General features: G+C 39.0%; 1 protein-coding gene across 2 annotated transcripts in view; it reads left to right on the top strand.

The window, feature by feature from the left end:
* The window catches only part of SLC22A15 (solute carrier family 22 member 15), a 38,841-nt gene that overhangs the window by 7,775 nt on the left and 9,019 nt on the right, over window positions 1-22,047 (top strand). The window contains exons 2-10 of one of the 2 annotated variants that reach the window (XM_069866977.1): window positions 8,006-8,218; window positions 11,359-11,491; window positions 12,928-13,092; window positions 14,117-14,246; window positions 15,968-16,183; window positions 17,453-17,593; window positions 18,365-18,450; window positions 20,567-20,687; window positions 21,647-21,719. In XM_069866977.1, the coding sequence (XP_069723078.1) occupies window positions 8,006-8,218; window positions 11,359-11,491; window positions 12,928-13,092; window positions 14,117-14,246; window positions 15,968-16,183; window positions 17,453-17,593; window positions 18,365-18,450; window positions 20,567-20,687; window positions 21,647-21,719 (1,278 nt within the window). The remainder of the gene's footprint in view (window positions 1-8,005; window positions 8,219-11,358; window positions 11,492-12,927; window positions 13,093-14,116; window positions 14,247-15,967; window positions 16,184-17,452; window positions 17,594-18,364; window positions 18,451-20,566; window positions 20,688-21,646; window positions 21,720-22,047) is intronic. The other variant, XM_069866981.1, reaches the window with a different exon arrangement.

The raw sequence follows: 22,047 nt of genomic DNA, 5'->3' as shown, positions 1-22,047 counted from the left end.
GGTTTATAGTGAGTTCATAAACTGGAACAGGAACTTGGGGCGCTTTTTTGCTTTCTTCTCCTGTAAGTCCTTCTTTACATAAGAAGGGTGGAATGACATTTCTGACAAGGTATTAACTGGTGTTCACTGACGAGTCTTGGCACTTGATTGCACATTAATGTAATTTAATTTTCTTGAATCTTCCTCTTCAAGCAGAGTTAGTATACATATAGCTTTTCATAATTTTGGTTCTTGTTTATTTGCTTGGTTCTGTAACTTACCAGTATGCGAGCATTTTTGTCAGAGAGGAACTGGAAGTTTATGTGTAGTCACTTTAGTAAGGCACCTCAGTTTTCTTTCTGTGTTTTGTTTATAAAGGCAGAAAAATAGTACTTTGAACGTCCTTGTTCGTGTTCATAGGCCTGTCAACCTATGATGTGAGGGTGACTATTGCCCTTGCTCAGGGTGATCCAGTCTTAGCAGTGACAAGTTCTGTTCCAGCCCTTTGAGATGCAGTATGCGAGTTGCTAGGTAAGTATGTTTGCCTTTCTTAAGCGGTGTTGCACGTAGTCCAGCATACTGCAAAAATGCAACTGCTTCAGGCTATAATGCCTGAAGCAATTCTGGACTCGCGTTTTCAGTCTACAGGTATGCAGTCAGCTGCTGTGCTAACTATTTATAAACATATAGTAAGACTTCTGTTAATTTCCGTCACTGAACTTGATGCTTTGTAGAGCAAGGCTGTGAGTTTTCTTTCAGGGTTGTGTACTTTGTAAAATGCCAGAAGCGCTGTAGCACCTGCTTCTCCACTCTAGGTCTCTAGCAAATTCCAGGTCTCCTTACTGTCATGTTCATTGCCTGTACCTCCTGTATAATTTTGAAGAAAAAAATGTATTTATGGTCATTTTTAATGTTTCTATGGTAGGTAGCACACTAGGTGTCAACTTAATCAAGAGAGTGATATACCACAGTAGAGAGATCCTATTGAACTGTTTTCAGTCCTGTAGGTTTTTGTCTGTCCCAGAGCAAACAATAATTATAATAATAATATAATAATAATTTTACTGGTAGAAGATCAGTTCTACCTGTTGACGGAAAAAGGATAGGTTCATTTTCTCGTGACTGACTACCAAATAACTATTAAAGCAAACTGAACTGAGGAGGTGAGACTCTGGGTACACGTTCTGCAGTCCAATCACCAATGCTATAACCAATTTTGTCATTATTAAGTAGGCAGGAGTAGAGGGACACAGTATGTGCGGTGTTCCCATGGTCCATTTATACAAGAAGTAGTTACTATTACAAAAAGTGGAATATTTTTGATTTAAGTTTCATCTAAGTAATTGCATTTTTTGAAATTTAGACAGAATGTCTCTTTTGTAGCACGTTTTCTTTCAAACAGTGTTCTTCCAGACAATGTTCATTCTTTGGAGATGATAAATTCTTGTGCTCAATGTGATCTGTGCTGAATAGATGTGTCTTCTGTAATCACCTTTGTTTGCAGTGTTTTCTTATCTTAAAGGCACGGTCAAACAGAGAGCTGGCTCCAAAGCTCTAAATTAGCAAGAGATTTCAGTGTTTTGAAGTTCACAATAACGTTTAAATTAGTCCAGGGAGAGTAATAGAATATACATAAGACTTCTGGGAAAATTTATGCACGTGTATATAAGTGGCAAATCTACTCTGTCCCCAGCTCTGGACACAACTGATGGAGATCACTCCCTTGTGTTCCCCAGACGTGATTAAAGGGTGCTTGCTTTCTAAAACTCCAGAATGAGTCTTAGAGGGTTTATTTGCTGGCATTTTCTGTATCACTATCAGGCAGAAGTATGTGCACTGGTGTTGAGTGCTGTTTGGGCTATTGTCAGAGCCTGCTCCAGCTGGGAGTTTTTGTCTCAGACAGTTGCAATGTTGTTGGTTACTGAGTGGAGTGACACGGAGGTACCAGGTGCCTGAAAGAATGCTGCTGTTTGGTGCTTCCAGATGACAACTCCTGACTGGCAGAGGATGCCAAGTACCATCCTTCTGCAGCAAAGAGCAGGGGCTCTGAGCTCCGAGCGACCCAAAGGGCAGCGCAGGCCAGCAGTGGAGAGTCTCCGGGTGGTGCAAAGCAGAAACCGAGCCCATGCAGGGCTACCAACTGGTCCCAATGTCCTTGCTCAGAACAATGAGAGTGTCTTTCTCCTTTTCCTGCTCTCCCCTTTCTCCTTTTCCTGTTCTTTTCTCTTTCCCACTATTCTTTGCGATTCAGTCCTGCACTGAGCAAAGGGATGTAATTTAGTAGTGGACAGGTACAGTTGGACTTGGTCTCAAAGGTATTTTCAGCCTAGCACTTCTATGATTCTGTGAAGCTTCACCTCTGCTGGTCTCTTAACAGTGAAACCCTGGTTCCTGCAGTGGCACGCAGTTCTCTCCAGAGCATTCAAAGAGTTTTTCCTTTGTCTGCTGGCAGCAGAATGTGTTTGCCTGTTCTCATGGGACGCAACAGCTACTTTGCAGGAAACTTGTATAATGAAGTTATAGACTCATAAAAATCAAAAGACCTCTAGGATCATCCAGCCCAACACCACTGTGCCCACTAAAACATGTCCCGAAGTGCTGCGTCTATGCATTTTTTGAACACCTCCAAGGATGGAGACTCCACCACTCCCCTGGGCAGCCTGTTTCAATGCTTCCCCGCTCTTTCAGTAAAGAAATTTTTCCTAATATCCAATCTAAACCTCTTCTGGCACAAGTTGAGGCCATTTCCTCTCATCCTATCACTTGCTACTTGGGAGAAGAGGCCAACACTCACCTCACCACAACCTCCTTTCAGGTAATTGTAGAGAATTATAAAGTCTCCCTTCAGCTTCCTTTTCTCCAGGTGAAGCAATTCTGATTACTTCCGCCATTCATCATAAAGCTCCAGACCCTCCACCAGCTTTGTAGCCCTTCTCTGGACACACTCGAGCATCTAGATGTTGTTCTTGTGATCAGATTTGTGACCTGAAGTATAGTATTCAAGGTGTGGCCTCACCAGTGCTGGGTACAGGGGCACAATCACTTCCCTGGTCTTGCTGGCCACAACTTTTGATACAAGCATGTTGCTATTGGCCGTAGAATCATAGAATCCCACTGGATCAGGCTGCCCAAGGCCCCATTCAACCTGGCTGTGAGCACCTCCAGGGATGCGGGCAGCCACACCTTCCCTGGGCAACCTGTTCCAGTGCCCCACCACTCTTATAGTGAACAAATTCCTCCTTAAGTCTAGTCTAAATCTGCCTTCCTCCAGTTTGTAGCCTTTCCCCCTCATCCTATCACTACAAACCTTTGTGAACAGTCCTTTCCCAGCTTTCTTGTAGGCCTCCTTCAGGTACTGGAAGGTCACTATAAGGTCTTCTTGGAGCCTCCTCTTCTCCAGGCTGAACAAGCCCAACTCTCTCAGCCTGTCCTTGTGTGGAACGTGCTCCAGGCCTCTGATCATCTTTGTAGACCTCATCTGGACCTGTTCCAATACTTCCATATCCTTCTTATGTTGAGGATTCCAGAACTGGACACAATACTCCAGATGAGGTCTCACAGGAGAGGAATAGAGGGGCAGAATCACTCCCTCGACCTGCTGGCCAGGCTTGTTTTGATGCAGCCCAGGATACAGTTGGCCTTCTGGGCTGTGAGCGCACATTGCCTGCTTCTCATCAATCAGCGCCCCTGAGTCCTTCTCTGCAGGGCAGCTCTCAATCACATCCCCCATTCTGTACTGAAATTGGGGATTGCCCAGGTCCAGGTGTAGGACCTTGCAGTTGACCTTGTTGAACCTCATGAAATTCTCACAGCCCCACTTCGCCAGCCTGTCCAGGTCCCTCTGGTTGACATCCCATCCTTCCACTGTGGCAACTGCAACACTCAGCTTGGTGTGATCTGCACTCAGGTTGGTGTCACCTTCTTGGCCACTTGAACACACTTATGGCTCATATTCAGCCAACTGTCAACCAACACCCCTGGGTCCTTTTTCACTAGGCAGCTTTCCAACCACTCTTCCCAAGCCTGCAGCATTGCATTGGGTTTTTGTGACTGAAGTGCAGAACTCTGCACTTGGCCTTGTTAAACTCCATATCATTGGGAGTTCAAGCCCATCCATTCAGCCTGTCCAGGTCCCTCTTTAGAGCTTTCCTGCCTTCAAGCAAATCAACACTTCAGCCCAACTTGGTGTCATCTGCAAATTTACTGAGGGAAACTTTATCCCCTCATCCAGGTCATTGGTAAAGATATTAAGGAAGACTGGCCCCAACACTGAGCCCTGGGGAACACCACTTGTTATGTATGGGTTTGGACAGACTTTGGATATTTTTCCTGTAGATTCTGGAGAGCTACATTTTAAGGTTGAAAACCTCTATATTGAGTTGGTTTTCTCAGTATCTCTACAGAAACCTTAAGTTCTTCTGAAATACCTGTTGACTCTGTCATTGCCACAGGTAATAATCAGCAGTGGTTACCTTCTTCATGGGGAATATTTCCTGTCAGAGTGGGGTTGAGATTATGTATCTGAGAGATTGCATCATGTTCTTCTGCACTTGATGATTCTTCACTTTTAAACCACAACAGCCTTTCCTTCTGTCATAAAGTGTGTTCCATCTTATTTGTGCTACCAAGGGGGGAAAGGAAACTTTGATAGACGAGTGTGTTTTCAGCACCAGATAATAATTTTGCAGCAGGAAAACATTTTAGGGCTTATTGAGTTATTGAAGGGGAAAAATCATGCGTATTTAAAGGCAAATCACTCTTTTGAAATAATGCTGAGCAGATGAGATCATGAGACTTTCAAAAACAAGGTCATCCTCCTGCTTTTCAACTGCTTGTCATGGGTTCAGAAGACATAGATGTAATTCCGTAATGTAACCATCTCTTCATCAAAGGCTTCTACCAGAGCAAGGTCTTTCATTGTCTTCCCTAATTTCTATCTTTCCTCAAGGTGCGTTTTTAATGTTTCTGTATTTAAAATGTCAGAAGTTTGTGGCTTACTCATTGTTGTGTTCATCAGTGATCTGTTCATCAGTTCATCTGATACCTGTCTAGTAGGATTAGGCTGGTTATGAATTGCTGATTAGCTGATTAAAAAGATTGAAAGCACTTCTTAGTAGAATTTAAATATCGCTTCTGTTTTGTATTAGTGCTTCATAATGGTTAAATTATGAAGTCTAAAATAATTTCTTAAATTATTTTAGTGTGTGTTTTCTTTATACACAAATGAAACTGTTAAAGGTCTTCCTCCCCCTCCCTTGTTAGCCTTATTAGATTTTGTGTTTTCCTTGGATGTAATTTATTATGAAAATGAACACCGAGAAAGCTGATCAAGGCATTCCAGTCATTTCTATTAATATTAATTTCAAAATGTTAATTTTAAGTTAGTTTCAAAACTTGTTAATGAAACAGCTATAAAAGACTAACTAAAATGTCTTCTACTTGGCAGAGAAAGTGAAAATGTATAGGTTTTTAAGGTGCTGCCTTTCATTAAATCTCCTTACACCATAGACTTATAATCAAGACAGACTATAAAATTTTAACCTATATAGAATATAAACGAGCCGGAGAAACTTAAACCAGATTAACAAAACTCTCAGCATCTAATCATCAGTGACTGTGAGCTGCTGTCTTCTTGCGCTGTGCTTGATGTTCATGTTGATTAATACAGATCAGTGCAGGGAATTCATTAGGGGACTGTTAACGTTCTCATAGACCCAATTAAAATGTTTTATGAATAGAAGGTATACATTAAACGACATAAATTTGACTTGACTTGGGTTATAGAACAAATGAAAAATGAAGGGCTTTGTTTGCCACACTACATACAATGTAGCCATTTTGTACTTTATAAAGTTATATAATATTTCTGTTTGATTTGATATTCTTCTATATTGATCACAAGTCTACACAACTATGTTACTGGTAAGTGCAAGCATTTAGAATTCTTAGGGAGGGAATCTCCAGATTCCTTAATATAACTCCTGCCTCTTACTTGAAGGATAAAAACTGTATTTTGAATCTCTTTAAGTTGAGAGTTTGCTTAGTAATTTTTTTAAGACCACTTATAGAAAATGTTTCTGGTCTAGAAATGTTTCGGGGTGTTTCTATCTTTGTTTTAGCCTTGCTTGCTGTGGCCACTAGGATGCTTGAAGGTTTTTTTAATAATTGAAAAAATGTCTGTGGTGTTTCTTTGTGTGCCTGCAATCAGATATTTTTCGATGTAGTGGGGTGGGGTTCACCTAGAGCGAAAATGAAAGCGTTATGCTTTCTTTCTCTAAATAAAATGCCTCAAGGATTTCATTTCCTGAACTAGTCCAATAATATGTTTATTATTCACAAGACAAAAGCAAAGATAATATCACTTTAGTTCTGACATGTAATTGTCTGAGCAAGTTGGGGTACAGGGATGCACTACAGATCATGACGTGTAATTCTCATTTCTCAGTAATTTCAAACTGTTTTTGAGAAAACTTTATCTACACATCCTAGCAACATGGCCACTCAGCTTTTTAACACCTTTTTCCCCATGTAAACATAGTTATTGCCTTCTTTCCCAGATGAGGTCTTTTACTCTTCATCGTTGTCCTTCCAGAAGTTGTTCATTAGCTTAAATAATAACATAGCTAACAGATTGTGGTTTTCTTCTTAATTCCTTTTGATATTCAATAATTTTATACTAAAAACAGGAAGAGAATGACTTTAAAAAAGTATTTATTTATCACCTGCTGTTACAGTGGCAGTTTATCATGTAAAATGCAAAAAGAAGCTGATGGAAAGAAAATGCTTTTGGGTGATAACTCAGGGGTCTCTGAGTTAATGTAGTAGTAATTCTTACTTAGATCTGAGTGTAACTCCAGCTGCTCGGTTGTTGTGCAGAACAGGATAGGGTTACCTGGCATTGCTTGCATAAGAATTCAGAGGTCCTCTGACGTTTTTTTGTGTCTATCTGTGGCCTTCCTAGTTTTGAAAAATACTTGTGTAGCAGCCTCCTGAGAGAACACACTTCCTGCAGTTACGTTCTTCCCAAGAACAAACAAGGGAGATGTGGGAGCAGAGCAAGGTCTACGTTCAGGAGGTGGCTGAAGTGGGGTTTGAGGATGGAATGACATGTCTGAGGGTTGGTTTGTTTGTTTGTTTTTTTTATGGAGGAAGTAGTAGGCAGGAGCTACTGTGCTGAGTTACTGTTCCCCAGGGAGGGCTTGAGAGAAGAGATAGTTTTATTTGAAGAGTGAGGAGTGTTTGTGTATATCGAATTTCTTCTGTTACAGAACTCCTGGCACTTCCATGTTCAAACAGGCCTGGAAACCCTGGGTTTTAAGATGGAGTTGTAGCCAGTGAATACTGTTCTGAGCAAGGAGCAGTGATCCAGCTCTAGATCAGGCTTGAAATGTCTGGGTTTCCAGCCATTGTATTTATTCTTTCCTAAACAAAGCCAGTTTTTAATCGCTGTATTTAGACCCTGTGTGTCTCTATAAATGTGTAGATACGTAAAAAATACATATGTACATTCATATGTGTGACTGTATCTCTTTTTAAAGAGTAAAAAAATTTGTAATTTTGGTAAAACTGGGAAAGATTAGATATCAAAGAGTGAGGAGATCTATTCCAAATATCAAATTAGAGGAATGAATAACACAGTTAGGAAGTGAGGATCTAATAGAGTAATATACTTGCATTAAAAGAATAGTTTTATTTTGTCTCCTTAGTACTACTATCAACTTTTTGTGTATCCAGGCAGTGTACTTGCTGTGTGTGCGAGTTGAGGGGCCTCTGACTGAGGGAAGGGTGTGAGGAGGTGAACTTCTTTCAAATAATCAACAGATAGAAAGGGCAAGAACCACCACGTTGAAGCTGTGGCTTTTTAGTGTCTACTGTTTAGTAGGTGAGGGCTATACACGGCATTTTGTAGTGGTAGAAGGCAAATAACAAAATAGGAATATTTTTTAATACTAACTTGATCCAGTTGCAGAGAAAACATTGCTTGGATGTATGTTTAGCTTCTTTGATGTTTTGTCTTTCATGCCAGCTCTATGTTGCCACTGAAGCCATCCTCATTGCATTGGTGGGTGCAACTCCTCCCTACCACTGGGATCTCCAAGAGCTTTCGGCTAATCAGAGCCATAGCAACCAGTCAGTAAGTGAGCAGAGAGCTTTTGGGGAATGGCTTCTGACTGCCAATAGCAGCGAGGTGCATAAGCATGTACACTTCAGCAGGAGCTTCACATCAATAGTCTCTGAGGTAAGACTGAAACGTGCTTTGCTGCCTTGTGTGTGAATTGTAAATGTTATTGGGTCAGCTGTGGGAGCTGGTTTACTGCTTCTTCCTTCCATACTAATGCATGTTTTGGTTAGCAAATGAAATGGGTGCTACTTCCAGGTAGAAAACAGGTAATCTACTTTTATCTTTACTGGCAACAAAGACTAGCTTTATTTTGCTATGCAGATCTTGACCAAAGCTCTGCTCTGAAACTTCTCACCTTTTCCATGTGGAGGTTATGCATTGGATCCTGTCGCCTGACTCCACAATTGAGCAGGAATCATGCCTTTCATTGTACTACTGTGCTCAAAATCCTTTATGGACCCTGAGCTCTTTCTGGCTGCCTCTTGTGATTCTTGTACTAAGGTCAAATGCGTGTAGTGCATCCATCATAGAGTCAGCAAGCAGTGGAGGAACTGGAGAGGAAGGGACTTCTGCAGTCTTTGCCATGCCATATATGAGGGAAGGCCTAGCCAGTGGGGAATCAGCTGGGCAAAGCAATAAAGCATCTCCCACCCTCCGTTCCATCCCAAAACAAGCTGTATTCAGCTGTATTGGTGTGGCCTGTTTTGTGTCTTTTTTCATGGTCCAGCCACAGTCCCTACAGAAAAAATTCCAGACTCTGTGCTGATGTGTTGCAACGCCTTCCCTTCTGGGTCTTTCAGAATCAGTTAACATCACCTTGTTCTGTGCAGGAGCCCTGTCTGAGTGCATCTGTTACCAGACCCGGATTTAGAGCTTTGCAGTTGAGTCAAGTGTATTGCCACTTGATAACTCATGTCTATTGCCCAGAGGCACTAATGCTATCTGAATTAGTCTTGTAAAGCACTTAACTTTACTGGTTATGAGCATATTGACGAAAACTTCTGGCTTTGGAATAGTACCAAGCAGTTGTGTACAACAGGCATTGCTTTTTACTGTGGCAATAAGGAGGATATGGGTACTTATGCCACTATTTAAATTAAAATCCTAATCAATGGTGGATTTTTTTAAGCATTATATAAAGCTCATTAAGGTTTTCAAACTCTCTGGGCTTTTTTGCTTTTTAATTTAGCCAATAGTCTCGTAAACTTAACAAGTTAGACATGTTTGTGGAGCCTAGCATTGTTTTAGGACATAAATCTTAAAGATTTTCATGCATTTTAGTTGCATAAATAAGAAACTCGGGTAAAGAATGAAGTTGATTTGAAAAATCTGCAACTAAAGAAAAATTCTAAGGCCATTTGAGTAGATTCTGCTTTGTAGTTCTCTAACATACTTCTCAGTAAAGGCGCATGTGTATAAAATGCTGATACCTCTCCCGTTTCCCACTATTAAAATAGATTGTTTTTCAGAATTTGTTAGCTGAATGTGAAGTATGTTTGGAAATTAAGTTACGTGCTAAATAGGAAGATTTTGGTAAGATCACACTTGTTTTGGGGGATACCTCATCACTGCGTAGTTTCATTGTTGATGTATAAAGAAGCTTTCATGCATTTGAGGAGGTTGTTTTCAATGCTTATCTTGTGGCTTCACTCTACTAATAACATGACCGTTGCAAATTTACACTGAAAAATATTCATATGGAAGAAGCTTGATTTGTGAATATCAAGCATATATATGTAACCTGTTTTATGTAGAAGAGAAAAGCCCTGAGCCCTTTAAAGGGCGTCTTAGCTGTCAAGATTAATTTGCAGAACAAATTTTGCTTTGCAACCTAATTATGCCTTAATCCCTGAATGATTCAGAAAGCGTTTAATGTTACTGAGTTTCAGTGTTGGCAGTTTTTTAAATTTTTATACCAAAAGTTAGGGTTTGATTCTTGTAGCTCTTACAAAACAAACTGACCGCATAATTTCAGGATAAAATTAATCTCATGGGCTGTTATTATACAAAAGTATTTTTCTGGGAATCATTTTTAAAATCTATGGAAGCTTCAGAAGCTCGTTTGTGGTCACATGGTTAGTTTTAGAATTGAATTTTGTCAGTCTTGACGCTTTATGGGCACATTACCTACCGTGTCAGGAAACACCTCATCATTAAAATGACAACTCAAAATGAAGCATATACTGAGAGTAAGTTATTTTCTTGGAGCTTCTAAATGATTTTGTTTTGTTAGCTCCTTAATCTTGGTGAGGTTTAATTGCATGGCTCTACTCTCATGGTGAGGTAGTTCATAACTGAGCTTTGAAATAATATAAGCTTTGCTAGAGAGGATATCTAATGGGATTTTAGTAGAGGAAGAGAAGATTATGAGGAGAAGATTAGAGTGTTATTGCAGGGATAATGACATAATCACTGACTTACCAGCACAGGAAGAAAAGTTGGGTGTCACTAAAAGGAAACATTATCTCAAGGTGCAAAAGAAGTAGAAGAAGAAAAGAACACAAGATGTGGAGGTTTTAGAATACGAAAGGAAATAGCTTTTGAAGAGTGAGAGCATGGCTTATTTTCATTCTACAATTTTGTAGGGGAAAAAATTTCCTGTCGGGTTCAACCTGAGACATTAAGCCTGTAAGAATCAAACATGTGAAGATCAATTTTGTATTTGGAGTTGAGATGAACCAGAAATAACGTCAAGTATACTGTATAAAATAAGTATTTGCAATACCAGAAAACCTGCCTAATACTACCAAAGTGTTTCTCAGTGACAAGACAGTTCATAAGGAGGAGCATATGCAGGATTATCTTTGGACATAAACTACAGTTTTTATTTTTGCATTGTGAGCCTGCTCACTGCAGTGGCATATGTCAAGAGATAGGACTGAGTCTATTTAAGCTAATAGAGTTGTGTGAGAAAAGATAATAAAAGTGAGAGTGGGTGAAGGCTGCAAAAGTTACAGTACTCTGAGGGATCTGTCTTTGATTCAGAATCAAAGATTGCACTTGATTTGAGGTATCTGTGCAATTGGTTAGTACCTGTGAGTTAGTACCTGTGACTCACCCTGTGAGTCTGGCAAGTAGCAGCTGTGTTTTGGTGACTTATCTGATGACTGACTGAATGTGATGCTTATGAGATTTATGCAAAGTTTAATTTTCCTTCAAGTATGTGTTATGTCCCTCCAACTATTACCTGTTAACGAACTGCTTGGATTCTGGTTAATTCTTCCTCATCCCCTTGCCCATTTTTTTTCTCTATCTAGTGGTTTTTAATTGGTAACACATCGTACAAAGTCAGTGCTGCCAGTTCTTTCTACTTCAGTGGTGTGTTTATTGGAGCAATCTCCTTTGGCCAGCTCTCAGATCGCTTTGGAAGGAAGAAAGTCTATCTCACAGGTAACTGCTGCCACTTAACAGAATGAATGAATTAGAGCTATTGTGACTTTGAAGATCAATTGAAGAGCCCTGTTTCTGCTGAGAGCTTGATACGCAGCAGTGCATCATGTGCTGTGATGGACAGGGGAGAGAGAGTAGAGGTTGTTCATCTTGGAGAAGAAAAGGCTCAAGGGAGACCTTAGAGTAGCCTCTGGTACTGAAACGGGCCACAGGAAAGCTGGGGACAGATTTTTTAACAAGGACTGTTGTGACAAGACAAGCAGGAATGGTTTTAAACTAAGGGAGGGTAGATTTAGCCTGGAAATAAGAAAGAAATCTTTTTCTTCGCTGAGAGTGGTGGAATACTGGAACAGGTTCCCCAGGGAGATAGTGGGAATCCCATCCCTGGAAACATTCAAGGTCACATTGGATGGGGCTTTGAGCAACCTGAGCCAGTGGAAGGTGTCCCTGCTCCTGCAGAGGTGGGGTCAGACTAGATGACCTGTAAAGGTCCCTTCCAACCCACAGCATTCTATGATTTTTATTTTTTGTTTTGTCCTTCCAATATAGTTCAAGAATATAAGTAGGGTCAAGAAATTGATATTTAACTATTTAATTGCCATCTTAATATATGGGAAGTTATATATATACTAGTATGTATGTTAGGAATCCTACCATAAAGGCTTATGCTCATGCATGTTGTGCTCATGGGATCTCTGCAGGTTACAGTTAACATTTCTAGTAATTTGTTAGCAGTGTTATTACATGTATAACCTGCTAGGAATTTGTTGGACCTTTTCTCTCCAGTCTGCATGATTTAATTTTTATGTATTTGTGATCCATATATTGTCTTAAAGCTCGTCAGCTTTTTTAACTGTCCCCAGGTCAAACAATATTTGGAATTTCATGTTTTGTGTATGTAGTTATAAAATTGTGTGTCAGTTGATGAGTATGTAGAATTAAAAAATGGATCATTTTTTTTAAAAGGAACAGCCTCATTCAAAGCAGTTAAATTTAGGCCTGCTATACAGTGCAAACTCCCCATGTACTCTCCCCCGTATGGTTTCTCTTCTCTAGTTTGTGTAGACTGCTTTCCAAGTGTGAGGGCAGATATTTGGTCCTCTATTTTTTCCTCTGTGGCTTCTGCATGGGAATAAATATCAAGCTATCTTGACTGGAGGCAGACAGTAGTTCCGAGTATACGAAAAAATAATCTGCCATGAACTGAATTTAAACGTTTAATACTGCAAATTATGTATGAGAAACCACTCGTTTTAGTGTCCCCCTTTTATGATATTAACTTCAAGTATTTAAATTTCTCCTCAAACCTCTGTTCTAGTTGTTGACAGTGATTGCCTGGGACGGATGCCACTGAACATCAAGTAAACATACTGACAAATGCTTCTGCTTTTCTTTAGGTACTTTTCTGGAATAAAACCTTTTGCCTTGTTTTTCAGGTTTTGCTCTTGACATCTTGTTTGCCATTGCAAATGGATTCTCACCCTCATATGAATTCTTTGCCATCTCTCGCTTCTTGGTGGGGATGATGAATGGTGGGATGTCACTGGTGGCCTTTGTTCTACTGAATGAGTGTGTGGGAACCGCCTACTGGGCATTAGCAGGTAAAGTTTGAGTGCTAGTGTCTTTATTGTCAGAATTCATAGATTTCAGTTTCGCACTGCTTGAGGTACAACCAAAGCTAGCATCACAGCATTTGGGAATTCAGCTGTGCTTGAGGATCTGTGTGACTATGGTCTTTGAGCCCTGCTTTATTTAATATGAACCTTAGACAAGCGCAATAGGTGAGTTGGGACCGTTTAGGTTTCTGCATCTCTCAAGCTGACAAAGGTCCAGTTGAAACATCCCCTGTGAATGTTACACAGCTCAGCCAAGGTTCGTGATAGCTGAGCTCCATCCATCAGAATTTTGGATTTTGCTAAACAGAGCTTAGTGTTTGTATGCTAGATATAAATTCTTTCATTCTTGGCAGTTCTCAAAAAATAAAATAAAAAATAATAAGAAGCTAATAAGTAATAAGAAGCTGAGACAATTCTTTATATGTAAAAACTCAGAATGTTGTCCCATGTGGTAATCAACTTTAGAATTTAGAACAAGAGATACAGACACTCGTAAATGTCTTGTCTGCAAGTTTTGAAGCTGTCCGTCAGAGAAGATGTATATAGATTGTAGTGCTATAGCTCTGGGGCCTGACTTAGTCTGTGACAAGTACCAAAGAAGTGCTATTCTGAGACTGTGTTGAAACAGTATGTCTAACAAATCACGAGCACTACAAAGGATTGCTATATATTTCTAAAAATACCAGTTTTCCAGTGGTTTGTGGTATTTATTTTTACACGTGGCAAGCTGAAATATACTTATTTAGAATTACAAGATTTAGTTGTTTGTAGGTTTGTGTTGAGTGAGGAGGATGCAGAAGAGTGATTTTTGGACTTGTACTTATATTTGCAATGAGATGTAATATTTCTGCCCTGCAGAATATTCTTTGGTCCAATAGCTGTGGTTTTGCCTGTATTGCTGAGTGACTTTTGCTTAATTGTGTGTTAGTTTGTCTGATCCAATGTGTAAAATGTTAGTAATGTTCCTTAAAGGAGTGATAATGTTTTGGTTTGGTTTTTTGTATATTAGGATCTATTGGTGGCTTGTTCTTTGCTGTGGGAATTGCCCAGTATGCTTTACTAGGGTACTATATTCGTTCCTGGAGAACTCTGACTGTTGTGGTTAACCTGGAAGGAACGGTCGTCTTTCTTCTTTCTCTGTAAGTTATTTTTCAAACTGAATTTCATCAAGAAAAATGTCAAAAATAAGAAAAATATCGAAAATAACAAACAAAAGACAACTGACGAACAAACCAAACAATCAAATCAGGGTGCCTTTCTAGGATGGCATGAAATGGTGCAACTGAGGTATTTCTTTCAACTTCTTCCAGCTGATGTTCTGTGCTTTCTTTGAGTAGCAGAACTGCAATATTTGATAATGTAAGTGTACATCACCTTGTATAGGCTTTATTACTGTAGATTGGAACAGTATCTAGAGTAGTGTAGAAGCACATCTTGTTCTTTATCTGGCATGTGTAGATGATCTAAACTGTAGTCCGGTATGCTACAAGACACTATACACACATTAAAAGATATAGAAGTGGTTTTGCCATTATGTAATAATAAATCGTTTCTCTTATAATTATTCTTGCACAAAGGAGCAGCATTAAAATTGCTTGCACGTACAGTCTAGAAGCAAAGGAAAAAATGGGAAGCTTCCATATATTTTTCAGGTGTGATCAGGAAAGAATAGGAAGAAGGCTTCTTTATTAAAATGATAGGGTGGTTGTGTTTGTGGACTTCAGCACTGAAACCTATATGATGCAATGTGCTCTTTTTTTCTTACATACTTCCTGCCAGCAAAATTTCAGTAACTAAAAGAAGAAAATAACTTGAGCTGCTGTTTAAACTTAAGGCTTTTTTCCTTCCAACATTTACTTAACAGCAGCAAGTTTTTGAATAAAACTTTTTGCTAAAGAGTCAACACACTTTCAAAGGAAGTGTCAGAACTCAGAAAAAGATCTTAAATGCTGTTCATGAGGTGACACTTCTGATATTTCAAAACTTAGTGGTGTTTAGGGCCTTTGGAAAAAAGTTTTTAACTTTATGTACGTTTTTTTTTTTAAATACTTCATGCTTGGAACTTCAGAGCTGTGCTCTGAGGCCTACTTTTCTGTAAGAAAGGATTTTATTAATTTTAAATATCATGCTGCCTCCCTCCCACATTACTTGAAAATTACATTGTGCAGAACATACTACCAGATTTTTATTTTTTGTTTATCTTGGGGGAGAAATCATGCTCCTTTCTAAGCTCTTTTCTTGTATAAAAGCACAGAATCACTTTCCTTTAAATTTAAAGGAAAAATATTACTTCTGGTCAGAGGTGAAAACCTTAAAGCTCTTAGCAACAGGCTGAAGTTTAAATTAGTTCTGGGAATCTGAAAGTAATAGAAGATTTATTTTGTGAGCTGTATTGGAGTTACAGGGTTATAGAGTGAACAGTGCACATGAGGAGAAAGAACAAGCCCATGCCTTCCTGTCTGCAGGGGAGAACTTGGGATAAAGTTGGAAAAGGAGAGATGGAAGACAGCTATATGGTGTTAACAAAAGCAGTCCTGTGTTACTTGCAGCAGTGTGGTGCCTCCTGAATTCTGAATTTGCCAAAGACAGAGTAACTACTGTAACTACTACTACTGTAACTAGTAGTATTGTGCATGTATACTCAATGTAATTTCTCAGAATCTAAATTGCATATGACTTACGTTCCCTTTCTTTTCAACATCCTTTATCTCTGTTTCAATAAGTGAATTCTATGCCTGAAGGGCTGTTTGAAAAATTCCTCGTTATACTGAAATGTATTTCAGCCTTATTTGCATAGACAAGTCCAGCCTCGAAGGACAGAAAAGCCCTGAAGCTCCCTGTGTATGTATATGTGTTTCAGATTCATTCCAGAGTCCCCCCGTTGGCTCTATTCACAAGGTCGGCTGAATGAAGCAGAAGATGCCCTCTACCTCATTGCAAAGAGGAATCGCAAGCAGAAGTGCACTTTTTCATTAAAACTCCCAGGAGAGAGGAGCTCCAGAGAGGCTGGCAGCTTCTTGGATCTGTTCCGATATAAGATTCTTTTGGGACGCACCTTGATCATGATGTTTACCTGGTACTTGAAATACTTTTGCTACTGTTGCCTCTTTTAAGTCTCTGCGAGAACATGTTGCTGAGAATTGACTCATCCGGCAGATTGTACTTAGACTCCGTCTGTCTTGTTAGGAGCAAGGATCCTTGTATTACAGTATTCCCTTAGTGCATTTCTAATATATAGCTATTATTTACAGTCTAGGTCTGAGATGTATTTTCTTTGTGTTTCTGTCTTGCTTTTTGAGTCTCAGAATAGTTGAGAACTGCCTCATCCTTTCTGACCATCAGAGGTGGCTGAGGTTAGTCATGCTGTCCTCCTCTTTGGCCAATGCTGGGTTAATACTTTCAGTCAAATGGGCTATTATTTGCTTTGTGTGTAAAGAGCCCATTGGCAGGTGGGTGGCTTACCTTGCTTAGTGATTGTGTTTGCTTTCTTAAGAGAAAGTGCTACCAGTGCTAGCAGTTGCTGTAGTAAGGAGCAGGAACCTCTAGTTGCTAGCAGGAATTTAACTCCAGAAGTCCCTGTTTTGTTTCAGATAGCTCTGCAAGCCCTGAGATCTTGCTGCTGTGTTGAAATAAACATTATGTATGACTTGGTGTGAGAGTCCTCTGGCATTACTGTCCATACAGTTGCTTTTATACTGCATGTAATTAGGGAAGATGTGTTGATTGTGAAAAAAACAAATAACATTATTTTGTCAGCAGACAACACAGCTGCTTTCTTGTTGTTTTTCCAAATGCTTCCTGCAGAATAGTTGAAGTTTATTCCTTAAACGACGATTGCTGATTTCCCACAGATTGAATTAGTGACCTGTTCCTTTCCTGTCTCTGAAGACAACAGTTAGGGTTACAAAAGTGCAAAATTGGAATTGGAGAATAAATAAAACTGGACTACAGCGTAGAAATTAAAAGAAGGCAGAAGTGTCATCTGAACTGTTTGAGAAATTGTGTGTAAACCTTTGGAAAAGTATGGATGAAGGTGAAACCTGATAAAACCAAAAAAGGACAAAGACGTTTCCCAAGTCAGATAAGATTATCATATTTTAACTTAAGAATGTGCATAAACCAGAATAAAGTGTAGTTAAGTTTAACTCGATAGTAAGTCAGAAGCTGGGTCTGTGCAGAGACAAAATGGTTTCTTTACCTAGAAAGCAACATACACTTCTGGAGAAACATTTTGGACCTATCTTCTGAACCACCAAATATAGTTTATAATGTATCATGCCAGATCAGTGCTTTGATTTGGCAGACAAAGCAGCAGTTCTGATTTTACTTTTTCTGTCTTCTGCAGGTTTGTGTGCAGCTTGGTTTACTATGGTCTTACCCTTAATGTGGGTGACTTAGGTGGAAGTATTTATGCCAATTTAGCGCTTTCGGGGTTGATAGAAATCCCAGCATACCCAGTCTGTATTTACTTGATTAACCAAAAATGGTAAGCATGAAATTATTAACCTATTCCGGGTTTTGTTTTGTTATAATTTTTCTCAAAGATACAATTCATGTATATTGCGTCTCCTAATCTGTTGTGTGGGGCTTTCTGCTTTAATTTCAAATTGACATTGATATATCTTTATTCCAAATAACAGCTTAACTTGCTCTCGTTAGCTTACTTATTAATGAGCCATCTAATATGGGCTCAGAGATGAGGCTGCTTTCCTACCTCAGTCGAAGCTAACTGTGCTGACTCCATGCTAACACCAGATGGCATTCTTCACGCCTCTGTCTCTGAACCCCCACTCCCACTGTTATGTCGAAACTACTGCAACTAAACTCAATTAAACCTGTTGTTTGGTTTCCTGTAATAGCTGCTGCATGCATGAATATGTGACCAAGCTGTTAATTCAGATATTTAGTCTTTTTGTGAGCTGTGATACTCTGGATGCTGTCTTTCACTTTTGTAGAATTTATGTTTCGGTCTCTTCTCTACCTATCACCTGAGGGGCTTTACAGATGTGAACGCACAGTGGGAAGCAAATCAAAAGTGTAGGAATTGTCAACCACTGCATAAAGACTTCTCGGTGCTTATTTTGTTAAGAGTGCAGTAGAATTTTCGTTTAAAAACAGTGCGAGAGGATGTGTTTGTGGGAAATAACATTCAGAATTTCCAACTGTAATTAAAGAGATAACATAAATTTCCAGGACTCGTTGCTTTGCAAACTACAGATCTAATGCAGAATAAAGCTTTGTTATCCTTGCATATCAGGTTTGGTCGGAAGCGAACATTGAGTGCGTTTCTGTTCCTGGGAGGATTGGCTTGTCTTATTGTCATGTTTCTTCCTAAAAAGAAAGGTAAATATTTTCCTTTTGTTTCTGGAGTATGTGAGAAGAATTGGTAAACACATCATCCTACAGCCCAAGAAGAATTTAATGGTTGACAGTAGATTAGGCTCATACCATGTATAAGTCTCAATTTTTGAAACCAGAGAAGCTAATTTGCAAAAATGATAAGAAAGCAACCTTCCTAAGACCTTAAGAAAAGCTCATTGGAAAGGTTTTAATTTGAACTTTTGCCTTTGAATTCTGCCCTTTTCTTCTGGTCACATTAGTCACTCCAGTGTTTCTAGCTTAATCCTAAACAATAATGTTTCTTTAGGTGTCTCTGTTAGCCAAATGATAAGTCAATGTCAGTAGCACCCATACAACTTGTATGTATCTCCCCAAGTAAAAGACTAATGTCAAAAGATCTTAAAAATTGAATCTTGGGGCAAGTTTCAGTCTTGTCTTCACTGCTCTGTGGTGTTCAAGACTGGTGTGACTGGTATTAGTAATGTAACCATATATCTTACAGTACAGAGACTGTTCTGAGAACATTCTGAAGCAAGGGATCTTTAAGAAGTTTTAAATGAAATGCCTTCTTTTTAGAGACATACCAATGTTCATTTCTTCATTTTCAGATTTTTTCTAAATGATAGAAACAAAATTGCACAGTAAGCAGTTTTACTTTTTAAAGCTAGGTACATAGATTTATCTCAGCTTGTAAGATTTGTGCATGGATAACACCTGTCATAAGGAGGGAGAATGTTTTGAACATTTGAAGCAAATTCAAAAAGGTTAAATCATAGAATCACCAGTGTTTAGGCTAAGAGAGTGCTCTAGGTGGCAATGAATCTAATAGGTAAAACTCTTTTTTAAAGGATTGCAGCTCAGTTTTCCAGAGTGTTCCAGATGCTAGAGGCCAGACACTCGGAAGTATTCTGATTAGGCTGGTACCAGTAATCAGGTAGCTTTTGTGTATCAGTCCAGGCGTATCAGTCTGGATGTAATGTGAAAAGAAGGATTTTCAGAGGATGGAACTGCAAGACCCCAGGATATCAGCTGTGTGCTGAACTACCCAAGTCAGCCAGGAGCAAAAGGTCTTAGGAAGCGAGATGGCTAACTGGCCAGTAGCAAGCACCTCTGTCTACTGAGCATGATCTGTTCAAAGCAGTAATGGCAAAGCAGTAATGGCTTATGCTGTTGCCTTCTTTGATTGGCATTTAACCCTTGTTCTGACATGCCTGATACAAACGAATAAGCAGTGGCTTTTCTAACAAAACTGAGTTGGATATTTGGTATGGCTCTTCCAGCATCCTCCTGTCTTTTGTTTTTGTTCCAAAGTAATAATCTTAGAAGCATGTTATCCTATGGAATTGAAGCCTAATAGACCTCTTTTTACTGAAAAAAACTTGCTCACTTTTGAAATGTATCCATTATTCTTTTCTTCAACTTGCTGACAGAACTAGTTTAGTACTTTATTAGTGGTAGATTGAGGAAATGTTGGATTTTAGCTTCAGCTTTTACTATGTTTATAGGATTTTTATCTTGCATTTCTTAAATTTGTTGTTCTAGTAGAGCCTTAATGTAGGATTTTAATGCCTTAAAGGTGTCACTTCCTGTAACACTGAGGGCAAGGAAAGGAAATCTCAGTTTTTCTATTTTCCTGGTATTGAGCAGTGATTCCATTCTGTAGGCTCTGGGGCTGTTCAGTCATTTAACCTAGCTATTTTTTATTGGATTATTTTTAACAGAATGGAAACAATTTTGGCCTGATAGCAACTCTGCTGTGAATTTTAAATCGACTTATTTTATCATAGTTTGTTACATAGTTTTCCTATATCCATGCAATCAAATTTGTAGAGAAAGGTAATAAATCCATAGGCACAGAATATAAATTACGTTGGATGATTTCTGCCATTGCTGCCTAAAAGAAGGCTCCTTGGATTCTCTTGAGTTTTGAGAATAGTCCTGAAGGTACCAATCACCACCTACAAATTCCTTTAATAGCAAAATACTTGGCTGTCATAGCAGTTTCTTCATTTCTTCAAAGTGGATTCCTTTTAACTCCGTGCTGTTGAGTGATTGAAGTGATTACAAAAATGTATTTGAGTGCTAGAAAGCCTCAGAAGGGTTACATTTTCTCTTTCAGATACTGGAGTATTTGCAGTGGTGAACAGTCGCTCTCTGTCTTTGCTGGGGAAACTGACAATCAGTGCTGCATTTAACATTGTCTACATCTACACATCTGAACTTTATCCCACGGTGATCAGGTAACACAAGTTAATTTTAAAGTGTTTCTTTTTTCTGGTTCTCTTTACCTGATTGTCTTTTATTTCTCTGTTACTTTTTTCTACTAACTATACATTTTCAGTTGAGATTTTCAGTTACATATAATGATTATGTGTAGTTTTATGTACTACGTTTCTTCCTTTATCCTCATTTTGCTGCTTCTTCCCTCACATTTACAGTGTTCTCTTCAGGCTAATCACATTCTTTGTAGAATAGTAAAATAGTCCTTTGGCTGCTTGGGATGCTCACAGCCCTCTCTCCGCTAATGAGGATAACAATAGTACTGCTGATATTTCTTTAATGAGTGATACCTATAACCTTTCAGTGCTTTACAGACAGACAACTCTATTACACAGTTACACTTGCTCAGCTAGCACAACTGAAGATCAATAAGCTTTGTAAAAGTAACTTGATGCGTCACAGGCCACATGTAAGCAACAGCAAGGTTCCACTCACTAGAGGCAGAAGTACCCTGGGTCTGTGCTTACAGAGTAGGCAAAAGCATCTATCATATGGGTGCACTTCTTAATAGATGTTTTAACCAGCTATTATTGTTGATGATCAGCCACCAGTGCAACTATAGTCTCATGTTTTTCATGGGCAGACAAATCTACTGATAGATAATATTTGGATGAAGGCATTTCGCCAGAGTTTCAGGCAGAGACAGGATGCATTAACTGAAATTGCACTTTTTTCATCTCCCCATATGTGTATGACATTTTAGAATTCTGAGCACGTAGGGGTGGTTTTGATTCTCTAAACACAAAGCATGTGTGTTAATTCTTGTCATCAGATGCTTTCAGTTATGTTTGGCTTTTCTTTGCCAGTTAATGTGATCAAGGCCATGACCAAGATTTGTTTTTCCTTGCTCAATGGTACTTTTGAAAAGTTGTCATTTCTCCTACACAAAGTTCATGATTATTTTTTGTTTTCTTCTTAGGAATGTTGGAATGGGTGCCTGCTCCATGTTTTCCCGTGTTGGTGGAATCATTGCTCCTTTCGTCCCTTCATTGGTTTGTCTGAACTTCTCACTGTTATGTATATTATTGTTTTGTGGCTCTGATGTAGCAGAGGCTTATGTATGTGGGAATATTTTTGATAAATTACGTACATAAACTAAGATGTGTAAATTAGATGTCTTTACAGTTTCATGTTAGGCCAAAGGCATTGCGATATAATATGTGTAATTAGGCAAAAATTCTACATTATTTAGTTCAGAAGATGTTTTAGCCCTGCAAGAGTTTTGAGACTTTGCTAGCAGACTTGAGCAATATAGTAATTTCAAAATACCAAGACAGTGATACCCAGTTTTGAACCCAAAGCAAGCAACAGCAAAAAAAA

The sequence above is a fragment of the Phaenicophaeus curvirostris genome, chromosome 1 (assembly GCF_032191515.1).
Source record: "Phaenicophaeus curvirostris isolate KB17595 chromosome 1, BPBGC_Pcur_1.0, whole genome shotgun sequence".
Taxonomy (NCBI): domain Eukaryota; kingdom Metazoa; phylum Chordata; class Aves; order Cuculiformes; family Cuculidae; genus Phaenicophaeus; species Phaenicophaeus curvirostris.
The sequence above is the reverse complement of the archived record's forward strand: the minus strand, read 5'-3'. Positions and strand labels throughout refer to the sequence as shown.